General features: G+C 50.6%; 1 protein-coding gene across 2 annotated transcripts in view; it reads right to left on the minus strand.

Annotated features, from left to right (window-relative positions):
• The window catches only part of LOC135561758 (neuronal acetylcholine receptor subunit non-alpha-3), a 35,104-nt gene that overhangs the window by 2,779 nt on the left and 11,291 nt on the right, over positions 1–21,034 (minus strand). For both annotated transcript variants that reach the window (XM_065003567.1, XM_065003568.1), the window contains 5 exons: positions 4,659–4,762; positions 3,777–4,054; positions 1,178–1,368; positions 357–573; positions 1–81 (listed from right to left, as the gene is read on the minus strand). The exon at positions 1–81 is cut by the window's left edge and continues 2,779 nt beyond it. In XM_065003567.1, the coding sequence (XP_064859639.1) occupies positions 1–81; positions 357–573; positions 1,178–1,368; positions 3,777–4,054; positions 4,659–4,762 (871 nt within the window). The remainder of the gene's footprint in view (positions 82–356; positions 574–1,177; positions 1,369–3,776; positions 4,055–4,658; positions 4,763–21,034) is intronic.

Below are 21,034 nucleotides of genomic sequence, written 5' to 3' on the forward strand. Positions count from 1 at the left end.
ACCCAGTATGGAGACAGTGAGGAACACCCACAATAAGATCCTGTCCAACACCTGAGCCACAAACTTCCAGTCCTGCACCACCTGGAGGGAGAGAGAGAGAGAGGGGGTGGAGATAGAGGGATAGAGAGAGAGAGAGAGAGGGAGAGAGAGAGAGGGAGAGAGAGGAGGGAGATAGAGGGAGAGTGTGAGAGAGAGCGTGAGAGAGAGCGTGAGAGAAAGCATGAGAGAGAGGGAGGGAGGGAGGGAGGGAGGGAGGGAGGGAGGGAAAGAGAATGATCTCAACAATAAGATATTTTTTTCCCATCTGAAAACTAAAAGATATAGAGACAGACAGTTACACACAGACACACCCCTACCTCTCTGATAAAATGTTCCTTCTTGATGTGACGGCTGATGTACCGTACTGAGTTGGTGGCTTTCTCCAGCATGGCCAACCAGGCATGGTTCTCATCCTCCTTCCCCCCGACAGGGCCTCTCTGCTGGGCTTGGCCCTGGCCCGACGCCCCCCTCCTCCCTGGACCTCCGCGGGGCTTCAGCTCTGGGCTACGCAGCTCAATGTCTGGGTAGTGGTACCTAGCAATTACACCAGTTACAACGAATCACCACAATCACAACGTTGATTATTCAGGAATAAAGTACGTAGTCACTTCTCTTTCTTTCTCTCTTTCTTTCTTTCTCTCTCTCTTTCTTTCTTTCTTTCTCTCTTTCTTTCTTTCTTTCTTTCTCTCTTTCTTTCTTTCTTTCTTTCTCTCTTTCGTTCTTTCTTTCTTTCTTTCTCTCTTTCTTTCTTTCTTTCTTTCTTTCTTTCTTTCTTTCTTTCTTTCTTTCTTTCTTTCTTTCTTTCTTTCTTTCTTTCTTTCTTTCTTTCTTTCTTTCTTTCTTTCTTTCTTTCTTTCTTTCTTTCTTTCTTTCTTTCTTTCTTTCTTTCTTTCTTTCTTTCTTTCTTTCCATTAAATGAAAGAGAATCATAAAATATATATCAACAATATCTAATTATTATTCTTTATTTATTCACATCAGGGTTGAACTACAGTTGTTATATTCCCTCAATATATTTTCATCTTATCTTCTAAAATATGATTTTATTCATTTGTTATTGAATTGAATCATAAAAGATCAACCCAATCAATTATTGGTAATCAACTGGAAAAAAAAGAAGGTGTGTTTGTGTGTGTACCTGTCAGTGTGTCCCCTCATGCAAAGCAGTCTGGGTAGCCTCTGGAGGAAGAGGTTTTTTACCCAGGGGGCCATGGGGTGGTAGGTGGCTGAGGAGCGGTGGTGGACGTTGATGACAAACACCGTGACGATGATGGAGAAGGTGACGAAGATCATGATGAAGAGGAGGTACTCTCCAATCAGAGGGATCACCTTGGTGATGAATACATAAATAACATGTTCATGACATCACATCTCTAAAGAGAACAACAATACCTGATTCCCACTACAGGGCCAAGCTGAACCAGCAGGCTGTACTACAGGGCCAAGCTGAACCAGCAGGCTGTACTACAGGGCCAAGCTGAACCAGCAGGCTGTACTACAGGGCCAAGCTGAACCAGCAGGCTGTACTACAGGGCCAAGCTGAACCAGCAGGGTGTACTACAGGGCCAAGCTGAACCAGCAGGGTGTACTACAGGGCCAAGCTGAACCAGCAGGGTGTACTACAGGGCCAAGCTGAACCAGCAGGGTGTACTACAGGGCCAAGCTGAACCAGCAGGGTGTACTACAGGGCCAAGCTGAACCAGCAGGCTGTACTACAGGGCCAAGCTGAACCAGCAGGCTGTACTACAGGGCCAAGCTGAACCAGCAGGGTGTACTACAGGGCCAAGCTGAACCAGCAGGGTGTACTACAGGGCCAAGCTGAACCAGCAGGGTGTACTACAGGGCCAAGCTGAACCAGTAGGGTGTACTACAGGGCCAAGCTGAACCAGCAGGGTGTACTACAGGGCCAAGCTGAACCAGCAGGGTGTACTACAGGGCCAAGCTGAACCAGCAGGGTGTACTACAGGGCCAAGCTGAACCAGCAGGGTGTACTACAGGGCCAAGCTGAACCAGCAGGGTGCACTACAGGGCCAAGCTGAACCAGCAGGGTGTACTACAGGGCCAAGCTGAACCAGCAGGGTGTACTACAGGGCCAAGCTGAACCAGCAGGGTGTACTACAGGGCCAAGCTGAACCAGCAGGGTGTACTACAGGGCCAAGCTGAACCAGCAGGGTGTACCACAGGGCCAAGCTGAACCAGCAGGGTGTACTACAGGGCCAAGCTGAACCAGCAGGGTGTACTACAGGGCCAAGCTGAACCAGCAGGGTGTACTACAGGGCCAAGTTGAACCAGCAGGGTGTACTACAGGGCCAAGCTGAACCAGCAGGGTGTACTACAGGGCCAAGCTGAACCAGCAGGGTGTACTACAGGGCCAAGCTGAACCAGCAGGGTGTACCACAGGGCCAAGCTGAACCAGCAGGGTGTACTACAGGGCCAAGCTGAACCAGCAGGGTGTACCACAGGGCCAAGCTGAACCAGCAGGGTGTACCACAGGGCCAAGCTGAACCAGCAGGATGTACCACAGGGCCAAGCTGAACCAGCAGGGTGTACTACAGGGCCAAGCTGAACCAGCAGGGTGTACTACAGGGCCAAGCTGAACCAGCAGGGTGTACTACAGGGCCAAGCTGAACCAGCAGGGTGTACTACAGGGCCAAGCTGAACCAGCAGGGTGTACTACAGGGCCAAGCTGAACCAGCAGGCTGTACTACAGGGCCAAGCTGAACCAGCAGGCTGTACTACAGGGCCAAGCTGAACCAGCAGGGTGTACTACAGGGCCAAGCTGAACCAGCAGGGTGTACTACAGGGCCAAGCTGAACCAGCAGGGTGTACTACAGGGCCAAGCTGAACCAGTAGGGTGTACTACAGGGCCAAGCTGAACCAGCAGGGTGTACTACAGGGCCAAGCTGAACCAGCAGGGTGTACTACAGGGCCAAGCTGAACCAGCAGGGTGTACTACAGGGCCAAGCTGAACCAGCAGGGTGTACTACAGGGCCAAGCTGAACCAGCAGGTTGCACTACAGGGCCAAGCTGAACCAGCAGGGTGTACTACAGGGCCAAGCTGAACCAGCAGGGTGTACTACAGGGCCAAGTTGAACCAGCAGGGTGTACTACAGGGCCAAGCGCAGGGTGTACTACAGGGCCAAGCTGAACCAGCAGGGTGTACTACAGGGCCAAGCTGAACCAGCAGGGTGTACCACAGGGCCAAGCTGAACCAGCAGGGTGTACTACAGGGCCAAGCTGAACCAGCAGGGTGTACCACAGGGCCAAGCTGAACCAGCAGGGTGTACCACAGGGCCAAGCTGAACCAGCAGGGTGTACCACAGGGCCAAGCTGAACCAGCAGGGTGTACTACAGGGCCAAGCTGAACCAGCAGGGTGTACTACAGGGCCAAGCTGAACCAGCAGGGTGTACTACAGGGCCAAGTTGAACCAGCAGGGTGTACCACAGGGCCAAGCTGAACCAGCAGGGTGTACTACAGGGCCAAGCTGAACCAGCAGGGTGTACTACAGGGCCAAGCTGAACCAGCAGGGTGTACCACAGGGCCAAGCTGAACCAGCAGGGTGTACTACAGGGCCAAGCTGAACCGTACTGGACTGCCTTTCTCTTGGCACATGGTCATTTCCAGTACGGTAACAACAACAATGGCCGACCCTGTAGTACAGCTCGCCTTGGCAAACTAGTTTAAAAAGACGCTAGAGCGTTCCACAGACAGACAGTCCCCAGCGACCTCCACTGACCTTGGAGGAGGACGGTATAATCTCTTCTATGACGAGGAGGAACACGGTGAGAGACACCAGGACCGACGTGGACAGAGACAGCTTCTCTCCTTCGTCAGACGGGAGGTAGAACACCAACACGGTCAGGAAGGACAGACCGAGACAGGGGATGATGAGGAAGAGTGTGTAGAACAAAGGAAGCCTCTTGAGGATGAAGGAGTAGGTAACGAAGGGGTACCAGTAGATACCGTCCCGTCGGCTGCCCTTGGCGCCGGTGGCGTTGAGGATCTCCCATTCACCTGGAAGGGAATTGGATCAGTGATTGCATGTTATCTTCAATGTTGTTGGATAATGGGACCACATTCACATTGGACATTTGAGACGACAGGGTAGCCTAGTGGTTAGAGTGTTGGACTAGTAACGGAAAGGTTGCAAGTTCAAATCCCCGAGCTGACAACATTCCCCCAAACTATCTTCAGCATATTAAATGATTGCGGCAGGGTAACCTAGTGTTTAGAGTGTCGGACTAGTAACTGAACAGGCAGTTAACCCACTGTTCCTAGGCCATCATTGAAAATAAGAATTTGTTCTTAACTAGTTAAATAAAGGTACTTTTTTTAAAACAAAAAATAGAGAGACAGGACATTGTCATACTGATTAACGTCTTCATCAACTGTGGTGGGAAGAGACTGACAAGCCGGGTTAGTTACCTGCTGTTTCTTGTAGAAATGGTGTCTTTAACCAACATGTATTAACTGGTAATGAAACAGCCTTATGTTTCCCTCTATACACTGTATACCCGTGAGATATTACTGTAGTTAGAACAAGTATCTTGTTGCTTGACTTCTGAAGCTTTTGGAGTAGCAAGACGTTTTACTTCAAGAGTATTTTATTCCTACACACCGTTGTCGAAGAAGTCCTTACGGTCGACGTAGTGGTCCACAAGGACCAGGTCCACCATGTTGCCATCGTAGGTCCACGAGCCAAACTTCATGGAGCAGTTCTGTCTGTGTTGGGGAGGGGAAAACACTGTCTGTGTTGGGGAGGGGAAAACACTGTCTGTGTTGGGGAGGGGAAAACATTCTGTCTGTGTTGGGGAGGGGAAAACATTATGTCTGTGTTGGGGAGGGGAAAACACTGTCTGTGGTGACTGCAGTTCTGTCTGTGTTGGGGAGGGGAAAACATTCTGTCTGTGGTGACTGCAGTTCTGTCTGTGTTGGGGAGGAGAAAACACTGTCTGTGTTGGGGAGGGGAAAACACTGTCTGTGGTGACTGCAGTTCTGTCTGTGTTGGGGAGGGGAAAACACTGTCTGTGTTGGGGGGGAAAACACTGTCTGTGGTGGGGAGGGAAAACATTCTGTCTGTGTTGGGGAGGGAAAACACTGTCTGTGTTGGGGAGGGGAAAACATTATGTCTCTGTTGGGGAGGGGAAAACATTCTGTCTGTGGTGGGGAGGGGAAAACATTCTGTCTGTGTTGGGGAGGGAAAAACATTCTGTCTGTGTTGGGGAGGGGAAAACATTCTGTCTGTGGTGGGGAGGGGAAAACATTCTGTCTGTGGTGGGGAGGGGAAAACATTCTGTCTGTGGTGGGGAGGGGAAACATTCTGTCTGTGGTGGGGAGGGGGAAACATTCTGTCTGTGTTGGGGAGGGAAAACATTCTGTCTGTGGTGGGGAGGGGAAAACATTCTGTCTGTGTTGGGGAGGGAAAACATTCTGTCTGTGGTGGGGAGGGGAAAACATTCTGTTTGTGGTGGGGAGGGAAAACATTCTGTCTGTGTTGGGGAGGGGAAAACATTCTGTCTGTGTTGGGGAGGGGAAAACATTCTGTCTGTGTTGGGGAGGGGAAAACATTCTGTCTGTGTTGGGGAGGGGAAAACATTCTGTCTGTGTTGGGGAGGGAAAACATTCTGTCTGTGGTGGGGAGGGGAAAACATTCTGTCTGTGGTGACTGCAGTTCTGTTTGTGTTGGGGAGGGAAACATTCTGTCTGTGGTGGGGAGGGGAAAACATTCTGTCTGTGGTGGGGAGGGAAAACATTCTGTCTGTGGTGGGGAGGGGAAAACATTCTGTCTGTGGTGACTGCAGTTCTGTCTGTGTTGGGGAGGGGAAAACATTCTGTCTGTGGTGACTGCAGTTCTGTCTGTGTTGGGGAGGGGAAAACATTCTGTCTGTGTTGGGGAGGGGAAAACATTATGTCTGTGTTGGGGAGAGGAAAACATTCTGTCTGTGTTGGGGAGGGGAAAACATTCTGTCTGTGTTGGGGAGGGGAAAACATTCTGTCTGTGTTGGGGAGGGGAAAACATTCTGTCTGTGTTGGGGAGGGAAAACATTCTGTCTGTGGTGACTGCAGTTCTGTCTGTGTTGGGGAGGGGAAAACATTCTGTCTGTGGTGGGGAGGGGAAAACATTCTGTCTGTGTTGGGGAGGGAAAACATTCTGTCTGTGTTGGGGAGGGGAAAACATTCTGTCTGTGGTGACTGCAGTTCTGTCTGTGTTGGGGAGGGGAAACACTGTCTGTGTTGGGGAGGGGAAAACATTCCGTCTGTGGTGGGGAGGGGAAAACATTCTGTCTGTGGTGACTGCAGTTCTGTCTGTGTTGGGGAGGGGAAACACTGTCTGTGTTGGGGAGGGGAAAACATTCTGTCTGTGTTGGGGAAGGGAAAACATTCTGTCTGTGGTGGGGAGGGGAAAACATTCTGTCTGTGTTGGGGAGGGGAAACACTGTCTGTGTTGGGGAGGGGAAACATTCTGTCTGTGGTGACTGCAGTTCTGTCTGTGTTGGGGAGGGGAAAACATTATGTCTGTGTTGGGGAGGGGAAAACATTCTGTCTGTGTTGGGGAGAGGAAAACATTCTGTCTGTGTTGGGGAGAGGAAAACATTCTGTCTGTGTTGGGGAGAGGAAAACATTCTGTCTGTGGTTGGGAGGGGAAAACATTCTGTCTGTGGTGGGGAGAGGAAAACATTCTGTCTGTGTTGGGGAGGGGAAAACACTGTCTGTGTTGGGGAGGGGAAAACACTGTCTGTGGTGGGGAGGGGAAAACATTCTGTCTGTGTTGGGGAGGGAAAACACTGTCTGTGTTGGGGAGGGAAAACATTATGTCTCTGTTGGGGAGGGGAAAACATTCTGTCTGTGGTGGGGAGGGGAAAACATTCTGTCTGTGTTGGGGAGGGAAAAACATTCTGTCTGTGTTGGGGAGGGAAAACATTCTGTCTGTGGTGGGGAGGGGAAAACATTCTGTCTGTGGTGGGGAGGGGAAAACATTCTGTCTGTGGTGGGGAGGGGAAACATTCTGTCTGTGGTGGGGGGGGAAACATTCTGTCTGTGTTGGGGAGGGAAAACATTCTGTCTGTGGTGGGGAGGGGAAAACATTCTGTCTGTGTTGGGGAGGGAAAACATTCTGTCTGTGGTGGGGAGGGGAAAACATTCTGTTTGTGGTGGGGAGGGAAAACATTCTGTCTGTGTTGGGGAGGGGAAAACATTCTGTCTGTGTTGGGGAGGGGAAAACATTCTGTCTGTGTTGGGGAGGGAAAACATTCTGTCTGTGTTGGGGAGGGAAAACATTCTGTCTGTGTTGGGGAGGGAAAACATTCTGTCTGTGGTGGGGAGGGGAAAACATTCTGTCTGTGGTGACTGCAGTTCTGTTTGTGTTGGGGAGGGAAACATTCTGTCTGTGGTGGGGGGGAAAACATTCTGTCTGTGGTGGGGAGGGGAAAACATTCTGTCTGTGGTGGGGAGGGGAAAACATTCTGTCTGTGGTGACTGCAGTTCTGTCTGTGTTGGGGAGGGAAAACATTCTGTCTGTGGTGACTGCAGTTCTGTCTGTATTGGGGGGGAAAACATTCTGTCTGTGGTGACTGCAGTTCTGTCTGTGTTGGGGGGGGGAAAACATTCTGTCTGTGGTGACTGCAGTTCTGTCTGTGTTGGGGAGGGGAAAACATTCTGTCTGTGTTGGGGAGGGGAAAACATTCTGTCTGTGTTGGGGAGAGGAAAACATTCTGTCTGTGTTGGGGAGGGGAAAACATTCTGTCTGTGTTGGGGAGGGGAAAACATTCTGTCTGTGGTGGGGAGGGGAAAACATTCTGTCTGTGTTGGGGAGGGGAAAACATTCTGTCTGTGGTGACTGCAGTTCTGTCTGTGTTGGGGAGGGAAAACATTCTGTCTGTGGTGGGGAGGGAAAACATTCTGTCTGTGTTGGGGAGGGAAAACATTCTGTCTGTGTTGGGGAGGGGAAAACATTCTGTCTGTGGTGACTGCAGTTCTGTCTGTGTTGGGGAGGGGAAACACTGTCTGTGTTGGGGAGGGGAAAACATTCTGTCTGTGTTGGGGAGAGGAAAACATTCTGTCTGTGTTGGGGAGAGGAAAACATTCTGTCTGTGTTGGGGAGAGGAAAACATTCTGTCTGTGGTTGGGAGGGGAAAACATTCTGTCTGTGGTGGGGAGAGGAAAACATTCTGTCTGTGTTGGGGAGGGGAAAACACTGTCTGTGTTGGGGAGGGGAAAACACTGTCTGTGGTGGGGAGGGAAAACATTCTGTCTGTGTTGGGGAGGGGAAAACACTGTCTGTGTTGGGGAGGGGAAAACATTATGTCTCTGTTGGGGAGGGAAAACATTCTGTCTGTGGTGGGGAGGGGAAAACATTCTGTCTGTGTTGGGGAGGGAAAAACATTCTGTCTGTGTTGGGGAGGGGAAAACATTCTGTCTGTGGTGGGGAGGGGAAAACATTCTGTCTGTGGTGGGGAGGGGAAAACATTCTGTCTGTGGTGGGGAGGGGAAACATTCTGTCTGTGGTGGGGAGGGGGAAACATTCTGTCTGTGTTGGGGAGGGAAAACATTCTGTCTGTGGTGGGGAGGGGAAAACATTCTGTCTGTGTTGGGGAGGGAAAACATTCTGTCTGTGGTGGGGAGGGGAAAACATTCTGTTTGTGGTGGGGAGGGAAAACATTCTGTCTGTGTTGGGGAGGGGAAAACATTCTGTCTGTGTTGGGGAGGGGAAAACATTCTGTCTGTGTTGGGGAGGGGAAAATTCTGTCATTCTGTCTGTGTTGGGGAGGGGAAAACATTCTGTCTGTGTTGGGGAGGGAAAACATTCTGTCTGTGGTGGGGAGGGGAAAACATTCTGTCTGTGGTGACTGCAGTTCTGTTTGTGTTGGGGAGGGGAAACATTCTGTCTGTGGTGGGGAGGGGAAAACATTCTGTCTGTGGTGGGGAGGGGAAAACATTCTGTCTGTGGTGGGGAGGGGAAAACATTCTGTCTGTGGTGACTGCAGTTCTGTCTGTGTTGGGGAGGGGAAAACATTCTGTCTGTGGTGACTGCAGTTCTGTCTGTATTGGGGAGGGAAAACATTCTGTCTGTGGTGACTGCAGTTCTGTCTGTGTTGGGGAGGGAAAACATTCTGTCTGTGGTGACTGCAGTTCTGTCTGTGTTGGGGAGGGGAAAACATTCTGTCTGTGTTGGGGAGGGGAAAACATTCTGTCTGTGTTGGGGAGAGGAAAACATTCTGTCTGTGTTGGGGGGGAAAACATTCTGTCTGTGTTGGGGAGGGAAAACATTCTGTCTGTGGTGGGGGGGGAAAACATTCTGTCTGTGTTGGGGAGGGGAAAACATTCTGTCTGTGGTGACTGCAGTTCTGTCTGTGTTGGGGAGGGGAAAACATTCTGTCTGTGGTGGGGAGGGGAAAACATTCTGTCTGTGTTGGGGAGGGAAAACATTCTGTCTGTGTTGGGGAGGGGAAAACATTCTGTCTGTGGTGACTGCAGTTCTGTCTGTGTTGGGGAGGGGAAACACTGTCTGTGTTGGGGAGGGGAAAACATTCCGTCTGTGGTGGGGAGGGGAAAACATTCTGTCTGTGGTGACTGCAGTTCTGTCTGTGTTGGGGAGGGGAAACACTGTCTGTGTTGGGGAGGGGAAAACATTCTGTCTGTGTGGGGAGGGGAAAACATTCTGTCTGTGGTGACTGCAGTTCTGTCTGTGTTGGGGAGGGGAAAACATTCTGTCTGTGGTGACTGCAGTTCTGTCTGTATTGGGGAGGGGAAAACATTCTGTCTGTGGTGACTGCAGTTCTGTCTGTGTTGGGGAGGGGAAAACATTCTGTCTGTGGTGACTGCAGTTCTGTCTGTGTTGGGGAGGGAAAACATTCTGTCTGTGTTGGGGAGGGGAAAACATTCTGTCTGTGTTGGGGAGAGGAAAACATTCTGTCTGTGTTGGGGAGAGGAAAACATTCTGTCTGTGTTGGGGAGAGGAAAACATTCTGTCTGTGGTTGGGAGGGGAAAACATTCTGTCTGTGGTGGGGAGGGGAAAACATTCTGTCTGTGGTGGGGAGGGGAAAACATTCTGTCTGTGTTGGGGAGGGGAAAACATTCTGTCTGTGGTGACTGCAGTTCTGTCTGTGTTGGGGAGGGGAAAACATTCTGTCTGTGGTGGGGAGGGAAAACATTCTGTCTGTGTTGGGGAGGGGAAAACATTCTGTCTGTGTTGGGGAGGGGAAAACATTCTGTCTGTGGTGACTGCAGTTCTGTCTGTGTTGGGGAGGGGAAACACTGTCTGTGTTGGGGAGGGGAAAACATTCCGTCTGTGGTGGGGAGGGGAAAACATTCTGTCTGTGGTGACTGCAGTTCTGTCTGTGTTGGGGAGGGGAAACACTGTCTGTGTTGGGGAGGGAAAACATTCTGTCTGTGGTGGGGAGGGAAAACATTCTGTCTGTGGTGACTGCAGTTCTGTCTGTGTTGGGGAGGGGAAAACATTCTGTCTGTGGTGACTGCAGTTCTGTCTGTATTGGGGAGGGGAAAACATTCTGTCTGTGGTGACTGCAGTTCTGTCTGTGTTGGGGAGGGGAAAACATTCTGTCTGTGGTGACTGCAGTTCTGTCTGTGTTGGGGAGGGGAAAACATTCTGTCTGTGTTGGGGAGGGGAAAACATTCTGTCTGTGTTGGGGAGAGGAAAACATTCTGTCTGTGTTGGGGAGGGGAAAACATTCTGTCTGTGTTGGGGAGGGAAAACATTCTGTCTGTGGTGGGGGGGAAAACATTCTGTCTGTGTTGGGGAGGGAAAACATTCTGTCTGTGGTGACTGCAGTTCTGTCTGTGTTGGGGAGGGAAAACATTCTGTCTGTGGTGGGGAGGGGAAAACATTCTGTCTGTGTTGGGGAGGGAAAACATTCTGTCTGTGTTGGGGAGGGGAAAACATTCTGTCTGTGGTGACTGCAGTTCTGTCTGTGTTGGGGAGGGGAAACACTGTCTGTGTTGGGGAGGGAAAACATTCCGTCTGTGGTGGGGAGGGGAAAACATTCTGTCTGTGGTGACTGCAGTTCTGTCTGTGTTGGGGAGGGAAACACTGTCTGTGTTGGGGAGGGAAAACATTCTGTCTGTGTTGGGGAAGGGAAAACATTCTGTCTGTGGTGGGGAGGGGAAAACATTCTGTCTGTGTTGGGGAGGGGAAACACTGTCTGTGTTGGGGGGGGAAACATTCTGTCTGTGGTGACTGCAGTTCTGTCTGTGTTGGGGAGGGAAAACATTATGTCTGTGTTGGGGAGGGGAAAACATTCTGTCTGTGTTGGGGAGAGGAAAACATTCTGTCTGTGTTGGGGAGAGGAAAACATTCTGTCTGTGTTGGGGAGAGGAAAACATTCTGTCTGTGGTGGGGAGGGGAAAACATTCTGTCTGTGGTGGGGAGAGGAAAACATTCTGTCTGTGGTGGGGAGGGGAAAACATTCTGTCTGTGGTGGGGAGGGGAAAACATTCTGTCTGTGGTGGGGAGGGGAAAACATTCTGTCTGTGTTGGGGAGGGGAAAACATTCTGTCTGTGTTGGGGAGAGGAAAACATTCTGTCTGTGGTGGGGAGGGGAAAACATTCTGTCTGTGGTGACTGCAGTTCTGTCTGTGTTGGGGAGGGGAAAACATTCTGTCTGTGTTGGGGAGGGGAAAACATTCTGTCTGTGTTGGTGAGGGGAAAACATTCTGTCTGTGGTGGGGAGGGGAAAACATTCTGTCTGTGTTGGTGAGGGGAAAACATTCTGTCTGTGGTGACTGCAGTTCTGTCTGTGTTTGGGAGGGGAAAACATTCTGTCTGTGTTGGGGAGGGGAAAACATTCTGTCTGTGTTGGTGAGGGGAAAACATTCTGTCTGTGGTGGGGAGGGGAAAACATTCTGTCTGTGTTGGTGAGGGGAAAACATTCTGTCTGTGTTGGTGAGGGGAAAACATTCTGTCTGTGTTGGTGAGGGAAAACATTCTGTCTGTGTTGGTGAGGGAAAACATTCTGTCTGTGTTGGTGAGGGAAAACATTCTGTCTGTGGTGACTGCAGTTCTGTCTGTGTTGGGGAGGGGAAAACATTCTGTCTGTGTTGGTGAGGGGAAAACATTCTGTCTGTGTTGGTGAGGGGAAAACATTCTGTCTGTGTTGGTGAGGGGAAAACATTCTGTCTGTGTTGGTGAGGGGAAAACATTCTGTCTGTGTTGGTGAGGGGAAAACATTCTGTCTGTGGTGGGGAGGGAAAACATTCTGTCTGTGTTGGTGAGGGGAAAACATTCTGTCTGTGGTGACTGCAGTTCTGTCTGTGTTGGGGAGGGAAAACATTCTGTCTGTGGTGACTGCAGTTCTGTCTGTGTTGGGGAGGGGAAAACATTCTGTCTGTGGTGACTGCAGTTCTGTCTGTGTTGGGGAGGGGAAAACATTCTGTCTGTGTTGGTGAGGGGAAAACATTCTGTCTGTGTTGGTGAGGGGAAAACATTCTGTCTGTGGTGACTGCAGTTCTGTCTGTGTTGGGGAGGGGAAAACATTCTGTCTGTGTTGGTGAGGGGAAAACATTCTGTCTGTGTTGGTGAGGGGAAAACATTCTGTCTGTGGTGACTGCAGTTCTGTCTTTGTTGGGGAGGGGAAAACATTCTGTCTGTGGTGACTGCAGTTCTGTCTGTGTTGGTGAGGGGAAAACATTCTGTCTGTGGTGACTGCAGTTCTGTCTGTGTTGGGGAGGGGAAACATTCTGTCTGTGGTGACTGCAGTTCTGTCTGTGTTGGTGAGGGGAAAACATTCTGTCTGTGGTGACTGCAGTTCTGTCTGTGTTGGGGAGGGGAAACATTCTGTCTGTGGTGACTGCAGTTCTGTCTGTGTTGGGGAGGGGAAACATTCTGTCTGTGTTGGGGAGGGGAAAACATTCTGTCTGTGTTGGTGAGGGGAAAACATTCTGTCTGTGGTGGGGAGGGGAAAACATTCTGTCTGTGTTGGTGAGGGGAAAACATTCTGTCTGTGGTGACTGCAGTTCTGTCTGTGTTGGGGAGGGGAAAACATTCTGTCTGTGTTGGGGAGGGGAAAACATTCTGTCTGTGTTGGTGAGGGGAAAACATTCTGTCTGTGGTGGGGAGGGGAAAACATTCTGTCTGTGTTGGTGAGGGGAAAACATTCTGTCTGTGTTGGTGAGGGGAAACATTCTGTCTGTGTTGGTGAGGGGAAAACATTCTGTCTGTGTTGGTGAGGGGAAAACATTCTGTCTGTGTTGGTGAGGGGAAAACATTCTGTCTGTGGTGACTGCAGTTCTGTCTGTGTTGGGGAGGGGAAAACATTCTGTCTGTGTTGGTGAGGGGAAAACATTCTGTCTGTGTTGGTGAGGGGAAAACATTCTGTCTGTGTTGGTGAGGGGAAAACATTCTGTCTGTGTTGGTGAGGGGAAAACATTCTGTCTGTGTTGGTGAGGGGAAAACATTCTGTCTGTGGTGGGGAGGGGAAAACATTCTGTCTGTGTTGGTGAGGGGAAAACATTCTGTCTGTGGTGACTGCAGTTCTGTCTGTGTTGGGGAGGGGAAAACATTCTGTCTGTGGTGACTGCAGTTCTGTCTGTGTTGGGGAGGGGAAAACATTCTGTCTGTGGTGACTGCCGTTCTGTCTGTGTTGGGGAGGGGAAAACATTCTGTCTGTGTTGGTGAGGGGAAAACATTCTGTCTGTGTTGGTGAGGGGAAAACATTCTGTCTGTGGTGACTGCAGTTCTGTCTGTGTTGGGGAGGGGAAAACATTCTGTCTGTGTTGGTGAGGGGAAAACATTCTGTCTGTGTTGGTGAGGGGAAAACATTCTGTCTGTGGTGACTGCAGTTCTGTCTTTGTTGGGGAGGGGAAAACATTCTGTCTGTGGTGACTGCAGTTCTGTCTGTGTTGGTGAGGGGAAAACATTCTGTCTGTGGTGACTGCAGTTCTGTCTGTGTTGGGGAGGGGAAACATTCTGTCTGTGGTGACTGCAGTTCTGTCTGTGTTGGTGAGGGGAAAACATTCTGTCTGTGGTGACTGCAGTTCTGTCTGTGTTGGGGAGGGGAAACATTCTGTCTGTGGTGACTGCAGTTCTGTCTGTGTTGGGGAGGGGAAACATTCTGTCTGTGCTGGTGAGGGGAAAACATTCTGTCTGTGTTGGTGAGGGGAAAACATTCTGTCTGTGGTGACTGCAGTTCTGTCTGTATTGGGGAGGGGAAAACATTCTGTCTGTGGTGACTGCAGTTCTGTATGTGTTGGTGAGGGGAAAACATTCTGTCTGTGGTGACTGCAGTTCTGTCTTTGTTGGGGAGGGGAAAACATTCTGTCTGTGGTGACTGCAGTTCTGTCTGTGTTGGTGAGGGGAAACATTCTGTCTGTGGTGACTGCAGTTCTGTCTGTGTTGGTGAGGGGAAAACATTCTGTCTGTGGTGACTGCAGTTCTGTCTGTGTTGGTGAGGGGAAAACATTCTGTCTGTGGTGACTGCAGTTCTGTCTGTGTTGGGGAGGGGAAAACATTCTGTCTGTGGTGACTGCAGTTCTGTCTGTGTTGGGGAGGGGAAAACATTCTGTCTGTGGTGACTGCCGTTCTGTCTGTGTTGGGGAGGGAAAACATTCTGTCTGTGGTGACTGCCGTTCTGTCTGTGTTGGGGAGGGAAAACATTCTGTCTGTGGTGACTGCAGTTCTGTCTGTGTTGGGGAGGGAAAACATTCTGTCTGTGGTGACTGCAGTTCTGTCTGTGTTGGGGAGGGGAAAACATTCTGTCTGTGGTGACTGCAGTTCTGTCTGTGTTGGGGAGGGAAAACATTCTGTCTGTGTTGGGGAGGGAAAACATTCTGTCTGTGTTGGGGAGGGGAAAACATTCTGTCTGTGGTGACTGCAGTTCTGTCTGTGTTGGGGAGGGGAAAACATTCTGTCTGTGGTGACTGCAGTTCTGTCTGTGTTGGGGAGGGGAAAACATTCTGTCTGTGGTGACTGCAGTTCTGTCTGTGTTGGGGAGGGAAAACATTCTGTCTGTGGTGACTGCAGTTCTGTCTGTATTGGGGAGGGGAAAACATTCTGTCTGTGGTGACTGCAGTTCTGTCTGTATTGGGGAGGGAAAACATTCTGTCTGTGGTGACTGCAGTTCTGTCTGTGTTGGGGAGGGGAAACATTCTGTCTGTGGTGACTGCAGTTCTGTCTGTGTTGGGGAGGGGAAACATTCTGTCTGTGGTGACTGCAGTTCTGTCTGTGTTGGGGAGGGAAAACATTCTGTCTGTGGTGACTGCAGTTCTGTCTGTGTTGGGGAGGGGAAACATTCTGTCTGTGGTGACTGCAGTTCTGTCTGTGGTGGGGAGGGGAAAACATTCTGTCTGTGGTGACTGCAGTTCTGTCTGTGTTGGGGAGGGGAAAACATTCTGTCTGTGGTGACTGCAGTTCTGTCTGTGTTGGGGAGGGGAAAACATTCTGTCTGTGGTGACTGCAGTTCTGTCTGTGTTGGGGAGGGGAAAACATTCTGTCTGTGGTGACTGCAGTTCTGTCTGTATTGGGGAGGGGAAAACATTCTGTCTGTGGTGACTGCAGTTCTGTCTGTATTGGGGAGGGAAAACATTCTGTCTGTGGTGACTGCAGTTCTGTCTGTGTTGGGGAGGGGAAACATTCTGTCTGTGGTGACTGCAGTTCTGTCTGTGTTGGGGAGGGGAAACATTCTGTCTGTGGTGACTGCAGTTCTGTCTGTGTTGGGGAGGGGAAACATTCTGTCTGTGGTGACTGCCGTTCTGTCTGTGTTGGGGAGGGGAAACATTCTGTCTGTGGTGACTGCAGTTCTGTCTGTGGTGGGGAGGGGAAAACATTCTGTCTGTGGTGACTGCAGTTCTGTCTGTGTTGGGGAGGTGAAAACATTCTGTCTGTGGTGACTGCAGTTCTGTCTGTGTTGGGGAGGGGAAACATTCTGTCTGTGGTGACTGCAGTTCTGTCTGTGTTGGGGAGGGGAAAACATTCTGTCTGTGGTGACTGCAGTTCTGTCTGTGTTGGGGAGGGGAAAACATTCTGTCTGTGGTGACTGCAGTTCTGTCTGTGTTGGGGAGGGGAAAACATTCTGTCTGTGTTGGGGAGGGGAAAACATTCTGTCTGTGTTGGGGAGGGGAAAACATTCTGTCTGTGGTGACTGCAGTTCTGTCTGTGTTGGGGAGGGGAAAACATTCTGTCTGTGGTGACTGCAGTTCTGTCTGTGTTGGGGAGGGAAAACATTCTGTCTGTGTTGGTGAGGGGAAAACATTCTGTCTGTGTTGGTGAGGGGAAAACATTCTGTCTGTGGTGACTGCAGTTCTGTCTGTGTTGGGGAGGGAAAACATTCTGTCTGTGTTGGTGAGGGGAAAACATTCTGTCTGTGTTGGTGAGGGAAAACATTCTGTCTGTGGTGACTGCAGTTCTGTCTTTGTTGGGGAGGGGAAAACATTCTGTCTGTGGTGACTGCAGTTCTGTCTGTGTTGGTGAGGGGAAAACATTCTGTCTGTGGTGACTGCAGTTCTGTCTGTGTTGGGGAGGGGAAACATTCTGTCTGTGGTGACTGCAGTTCTGTCTGTGTTGGTGAGGGGAAAACATTCTGTCTGTGGTGACTGCAGTTCTGTCTGTGTTGGGGAGGGGAAACATTCTGTCTGTGGTGACTGCAGTTCTGTCTGTGTTGGGGAGGGGAAACATTCTGTCTGTGCTGGTGAGGGGAAAACATTCTGTCTGTGTTGGTGAGGGGAAAACATTCTGTCTGTGGTGACTGCAGTTCTGTCTGTATTGGGGAGGGGAAAACATTCTGTCTGTGGTGACTGCAGTTCTGTATGTGTTGGTGAGGGGAAAACATTCTGTCTGTGGTGACTGCAGTTCTGTCTTTGTTGGGGAGGGGAAAACATTCTGTCTGTGGTGACTGCAGTTCTGTCTGTGTTGGTGAGGGGAAACATTCTGTCTGTGGTGACTGCAGTTCTGTCTGTGTTGGTGAGGGGAAAACATTCTGTCTGTGGTGACTGCAGTTCTGTCTGTGTTGGTGAGGGGAAAACATTCTGTCTGTGGTGACTGCAGTTCTGTCTGTGTTGGGGAGGGGAAAACATTCTGTCTGTGGTGACTGCAGTTCTGTCTGTGTTGGGGAGGGGAAAACATTCTGTCTGTGGTGACTGCAGTTCTGTCTGTGTTGGGGAGGGGAAAACATTCTGTCTGTGGTGACTGCAGTTCTGTCTGTGTTGGGGAGGGGAAAACATTCTGTCTGTGGTGACTGCAGTTCTGTCTGTGTTGGGGAGGGAAAACATTCTGTCTGTGGTGACTGCAGTTCTGTCTGTGTTGGGGAGGGGAAAACATTCTGTCTGTGGTGACTGCAGTTCTGTCTGTGTTGGGGAGGGGAAAACATTCTGTCTGTGTTGGGGAGGGGAAAACATTCTGTCTGTGTTGGGGAGGGGAAAACATTCTGTCTGTGGTGACTGCAGTTCTGTCTGTGTTGGGGAGGGGAAAACATTCTGTCTGTGGTGACTGCAGTTCTGTCTGTGTTGGGGAGGGGAAAACATTCTGTCTGTGGTGACTGCAGTTCTGTCTGTGTTGGGGAGGGGAAAACATTCTGTCTGTGGTGACTGCAGTTCTGTCTGTATTGGGGAGGGAAAACATTCTGTCTGTGGTGACTGCAGTTCTGTCTGTATTGGGGAGGGGAAAACATTCTGTCTGTGGTGACTGCAGTTCTGTCTGTGTTGGGGAGGGGAAACATTCTGTCTGTGGTGACTGCAGTTCTGTCTGTGTTGGGGAGGGGAAACATTCTGTCTGTGGTGACTGCAGTTCTGTCTGTGTTGGGGAGGGGAAAACATTCTGTCTGTGGTGACTGCAGTTCTGTCTGTGTTGGGGAGGGGAAACATTCTGTCTGTGGTGACTGCAGTTCTGTCTGTGGTGGGGAGGGGAAAACATTCTGTCTGTGGTGACTGCAGTTCTGTCTGTGTTGGGGAGGGGAAAACATTCTGTCTGTGGTGACTGCAGTTCTGTCTGTGTTGGGGAGGGAAAACATTCTGTCTGTGGTGACTGCAGTTCTGTCTGTGTTGGGGAGGGGAAAACATTCTGTCTGTGGTGACTGCAGTTCTGTCTGTATTGGGGAGGGAAAACATTCTGTCTGTGGTGACTGCAGTTCTGTCTGTATTGGGGAGGGGAAAACATTCTGTCTGTGGTGACTGCAGTTCTGTCTGTGTTGGGGAGGGAAACATTCTGTCTGTGGTGACTGCAGTTCTGTCTGTGTTGGGGAGGGGAAACATTCTGTCTGTGGTGACTGCAGTTCTGTCTGTGTTGGGGAGGGGAAACATTCTGTCTGTGGTGACTGCCGTTCTGTCTGTGTTGGGGAGGGGAAACATTCTGTCTGTGGTGACTGCAGTTCTGTCTGTGGTGGGGAGGGGAAAACATTCTGTCTGTGGTGACTGCAGTTCTGTCTGTGTTGGGGAGGTGAAAACATTCTGTCTGTGGTGACTGCAGTTCTGTCTGTGTTGGGGAGGGGAAACATTCTGTCTGTGGTGACTGCAGTTCTGTCTGTGTTGGGGAGGGGAAAACATTCTGTCTGTGGTGACTGCAGTTCTGTCTGTGTTGGGGAGGGGAAAACATTCTGTCTGTGGTGACTGCAGTTCTGTCTGTGTTGGGGAGGGGAAAACATTCTGTCTGTGTTGGGGAGGGGAAAACATTCTGTCTGTGTTGGGGAGGGGAAAACATTCTGTCTGTGGTGACTGCAGTTCTGTCTGTGTTGGGGAGGGGAAAACATTCTGTCTGTGGTGACTGCAGTTCTGTCTGTGTTGGGGAGGGGAAAACATTCTGTCTGTGGTGACTGCAGTTCTGTCTGTGTTGGGGAGGGGAAAACATTCTGTCTGTGGTGACTGCAGTTCTGTCTGTATTGGGGAGGTGAAAACATTCTGTCTGTGGTGACTGCAGTTCTGTCTGTATTGGGGAGGGGAAAACATTCTGTCTGTGGTGACTGCAGTTCTGTCTGTGTTGGGGAGGGGAAACATTCTGTCTGTGGTGACTGCAGTTCTGTCTGTGTTGGGGAGGGAAAACATTCTGTCTGTGGTGACTGCAGTTCTGTCTGTGTTGGGGAGGGGAAACATTCTGTCTGTGGTGACTGCAGTTCTGTCTGTGTTGGGGAGGGGAAACATTCTGTCTGTGGTGACTGCCGTTCTGTCTGTGTTGGGGAGGGGAAACATTCTGTCTGTGGTGACTGCAGTTCTGTCTGTGGTGGGGAGGGGAAAACATTCTGTCTGTGGTGACTGCAGTTCTGTCTGTGTTGGGGAGGGGAAAACATTCTGTCTGTGGTGACTGCAGTTCTGTCTGTGTTGGGGAGGGGAAACATTCTGTCTGTGGTGACTGCAGTTCTGTCTGTGTTGGGGAGGGGAAAACATTCTGTCTGTGGTGACTGCAGTTCTGTCTGTGTTGGGGAGGGGAAAACATTCTGTCTGTGGTGACTGCAGTTCTGTCTGTGTTGGGGAGGGGAAAACATTCTGTCTGTGGTGACTGCAGTTCTGTCTGTGTTGGGGAGGGGAAAACATTCTGTCTGTGGTGACTGCAGTTCTGTCTGTGTTGGGGAGGGGAAAACATTCTGTCTGTGGTGACTGCAGTTCTGTCTGTGTTGGGGAGGGGAAAACATTCTGTCTGTGGTGACTGCAGTTCTGTCTGTGTTGGGGAGGGGAAAACATTCTGTCTGTGGTGACTGCAGTTCTGTCTGTGTTGGGGAGGGGAAAACATTCTGTCTGTGGTGACTGCAGTTCTGTCTGTATTGGGGAGGGAAAACATTCTGTCTGTGGTGACTGCAGTTCTGTCTGTATTGGGGAGGGGAAAACATTCTGTCTGTGGTGACTGCAGTTCTGTCTGTGTTGGGGAGGGGAAACATTCTGTCTGTGGTGACTGCAGTTCTGTCTGTGTTGGGGAGGGGAAACATTCTGTCTGTGGTGACTGCAGTTCTGTCTGTGTTGGGGAGGGGAAAACATTCTGTCTGTGGTGACTGCAGTTCTGTCTGTGTTGGGGAGGGAAACATTCTGTCTGTGGTGACTGCAGTTCTGTCTGTGTTGGGGAGGGGAAACATTCTGTCTGTGGTGACTGCCGTTCTGTCTGTGTTGGGGAGGGGAAACATTCTGTCTGTGGTGACTGCAGTTCTGTCTGTGGTGGGGAGGGAAAACATTCTGTCTGTGGTGACTGCAGTTCTGTCTGTGTTGGGGAGGGGAAAACATTCTGTCTGTGGTGACTGCAGTTCTGTCTGTGTTGGGGAGGGGAAACATTCTGTCTGTGGTGACTGCAGTTCTGTCTGTGTTGGGGAGGGGAAAACATTCTGTCTGTGGTGACTGCAGTTCTGTCTGTGTTGGGGAGGGAAAACATTCTGTCTGTGGTGACTGCAGTTCTGTCTGTGTTGGGGAGGGAAAACATTCTGTCTGTGGTGACTGCAGTTCTGTCTGTGTTGGGGAGGGAAAACATTCTGTCTGTGGTGACTGCAGTTCTGTCTGTGTTGGGGAGGGGGAAAACATTCTGTCTGTGGTGACTGCAGTTCTGTCTGTGTTGGGGAGGGGAAAACATTCTGTCTGTGGTGACTGCAGTTCTGTCTGTGTTGGGGAGGGGAAACATTCTGTCTGTGGTGACTGCAGTTCTGTCTGTGTTGGGGAGGGGAAAACATTCTGTCTGTGGTGACTGCAGTTCTGTCTGTGTTGGGGAGGGGAAAACATTCTGTCTGTGGTGACTGCAGTTCTGTCTGTGTTGGGGAGGGGAAAACATTCTGTCTGTGGTGACTGCAGTTCTGTCTGTGTTGGGGAGGGGAAAACATTCTGTCTGTGGTGACTGCAGTTCTGTCTGTGGTGACTGCAGTTCTGTCTGTGTTGGGGAGGGGAAAACATTCTGTCTGTGGTGACTGCAGTTCTGTCTGTGGTGACTGCAGTTCTGTCTGTGGTGACTGCAGTTCTGTCTGTGGTGACTGCAGTTCTGTCTGTGGTGACTGCAGTTCTGTCTGTGGTGACTGCAGTTCTGTCTGTGGTGACTGCAGTTCTGTCTGTGGTGACTGCAGTTCTGTCTGTGGTGACTGCAGTTCTGT

Source organism: Oncorhynchus nerka, linkage group LG18 (assembly GCF_034236695.1).
Source record: "Oncorhynchus nerka isolate Pitt River linkage group LG18, Oner_Uvic_2.0, whole genome shotgun sequence".
Taxonomy (NCBI): domain Eukaryota; kingdom Metazoa; phylum Chordata; class Actinopteri; order Salmoniformes; family Salmonidae; genus Oncorhynchus; species Oncorhynchus nerka.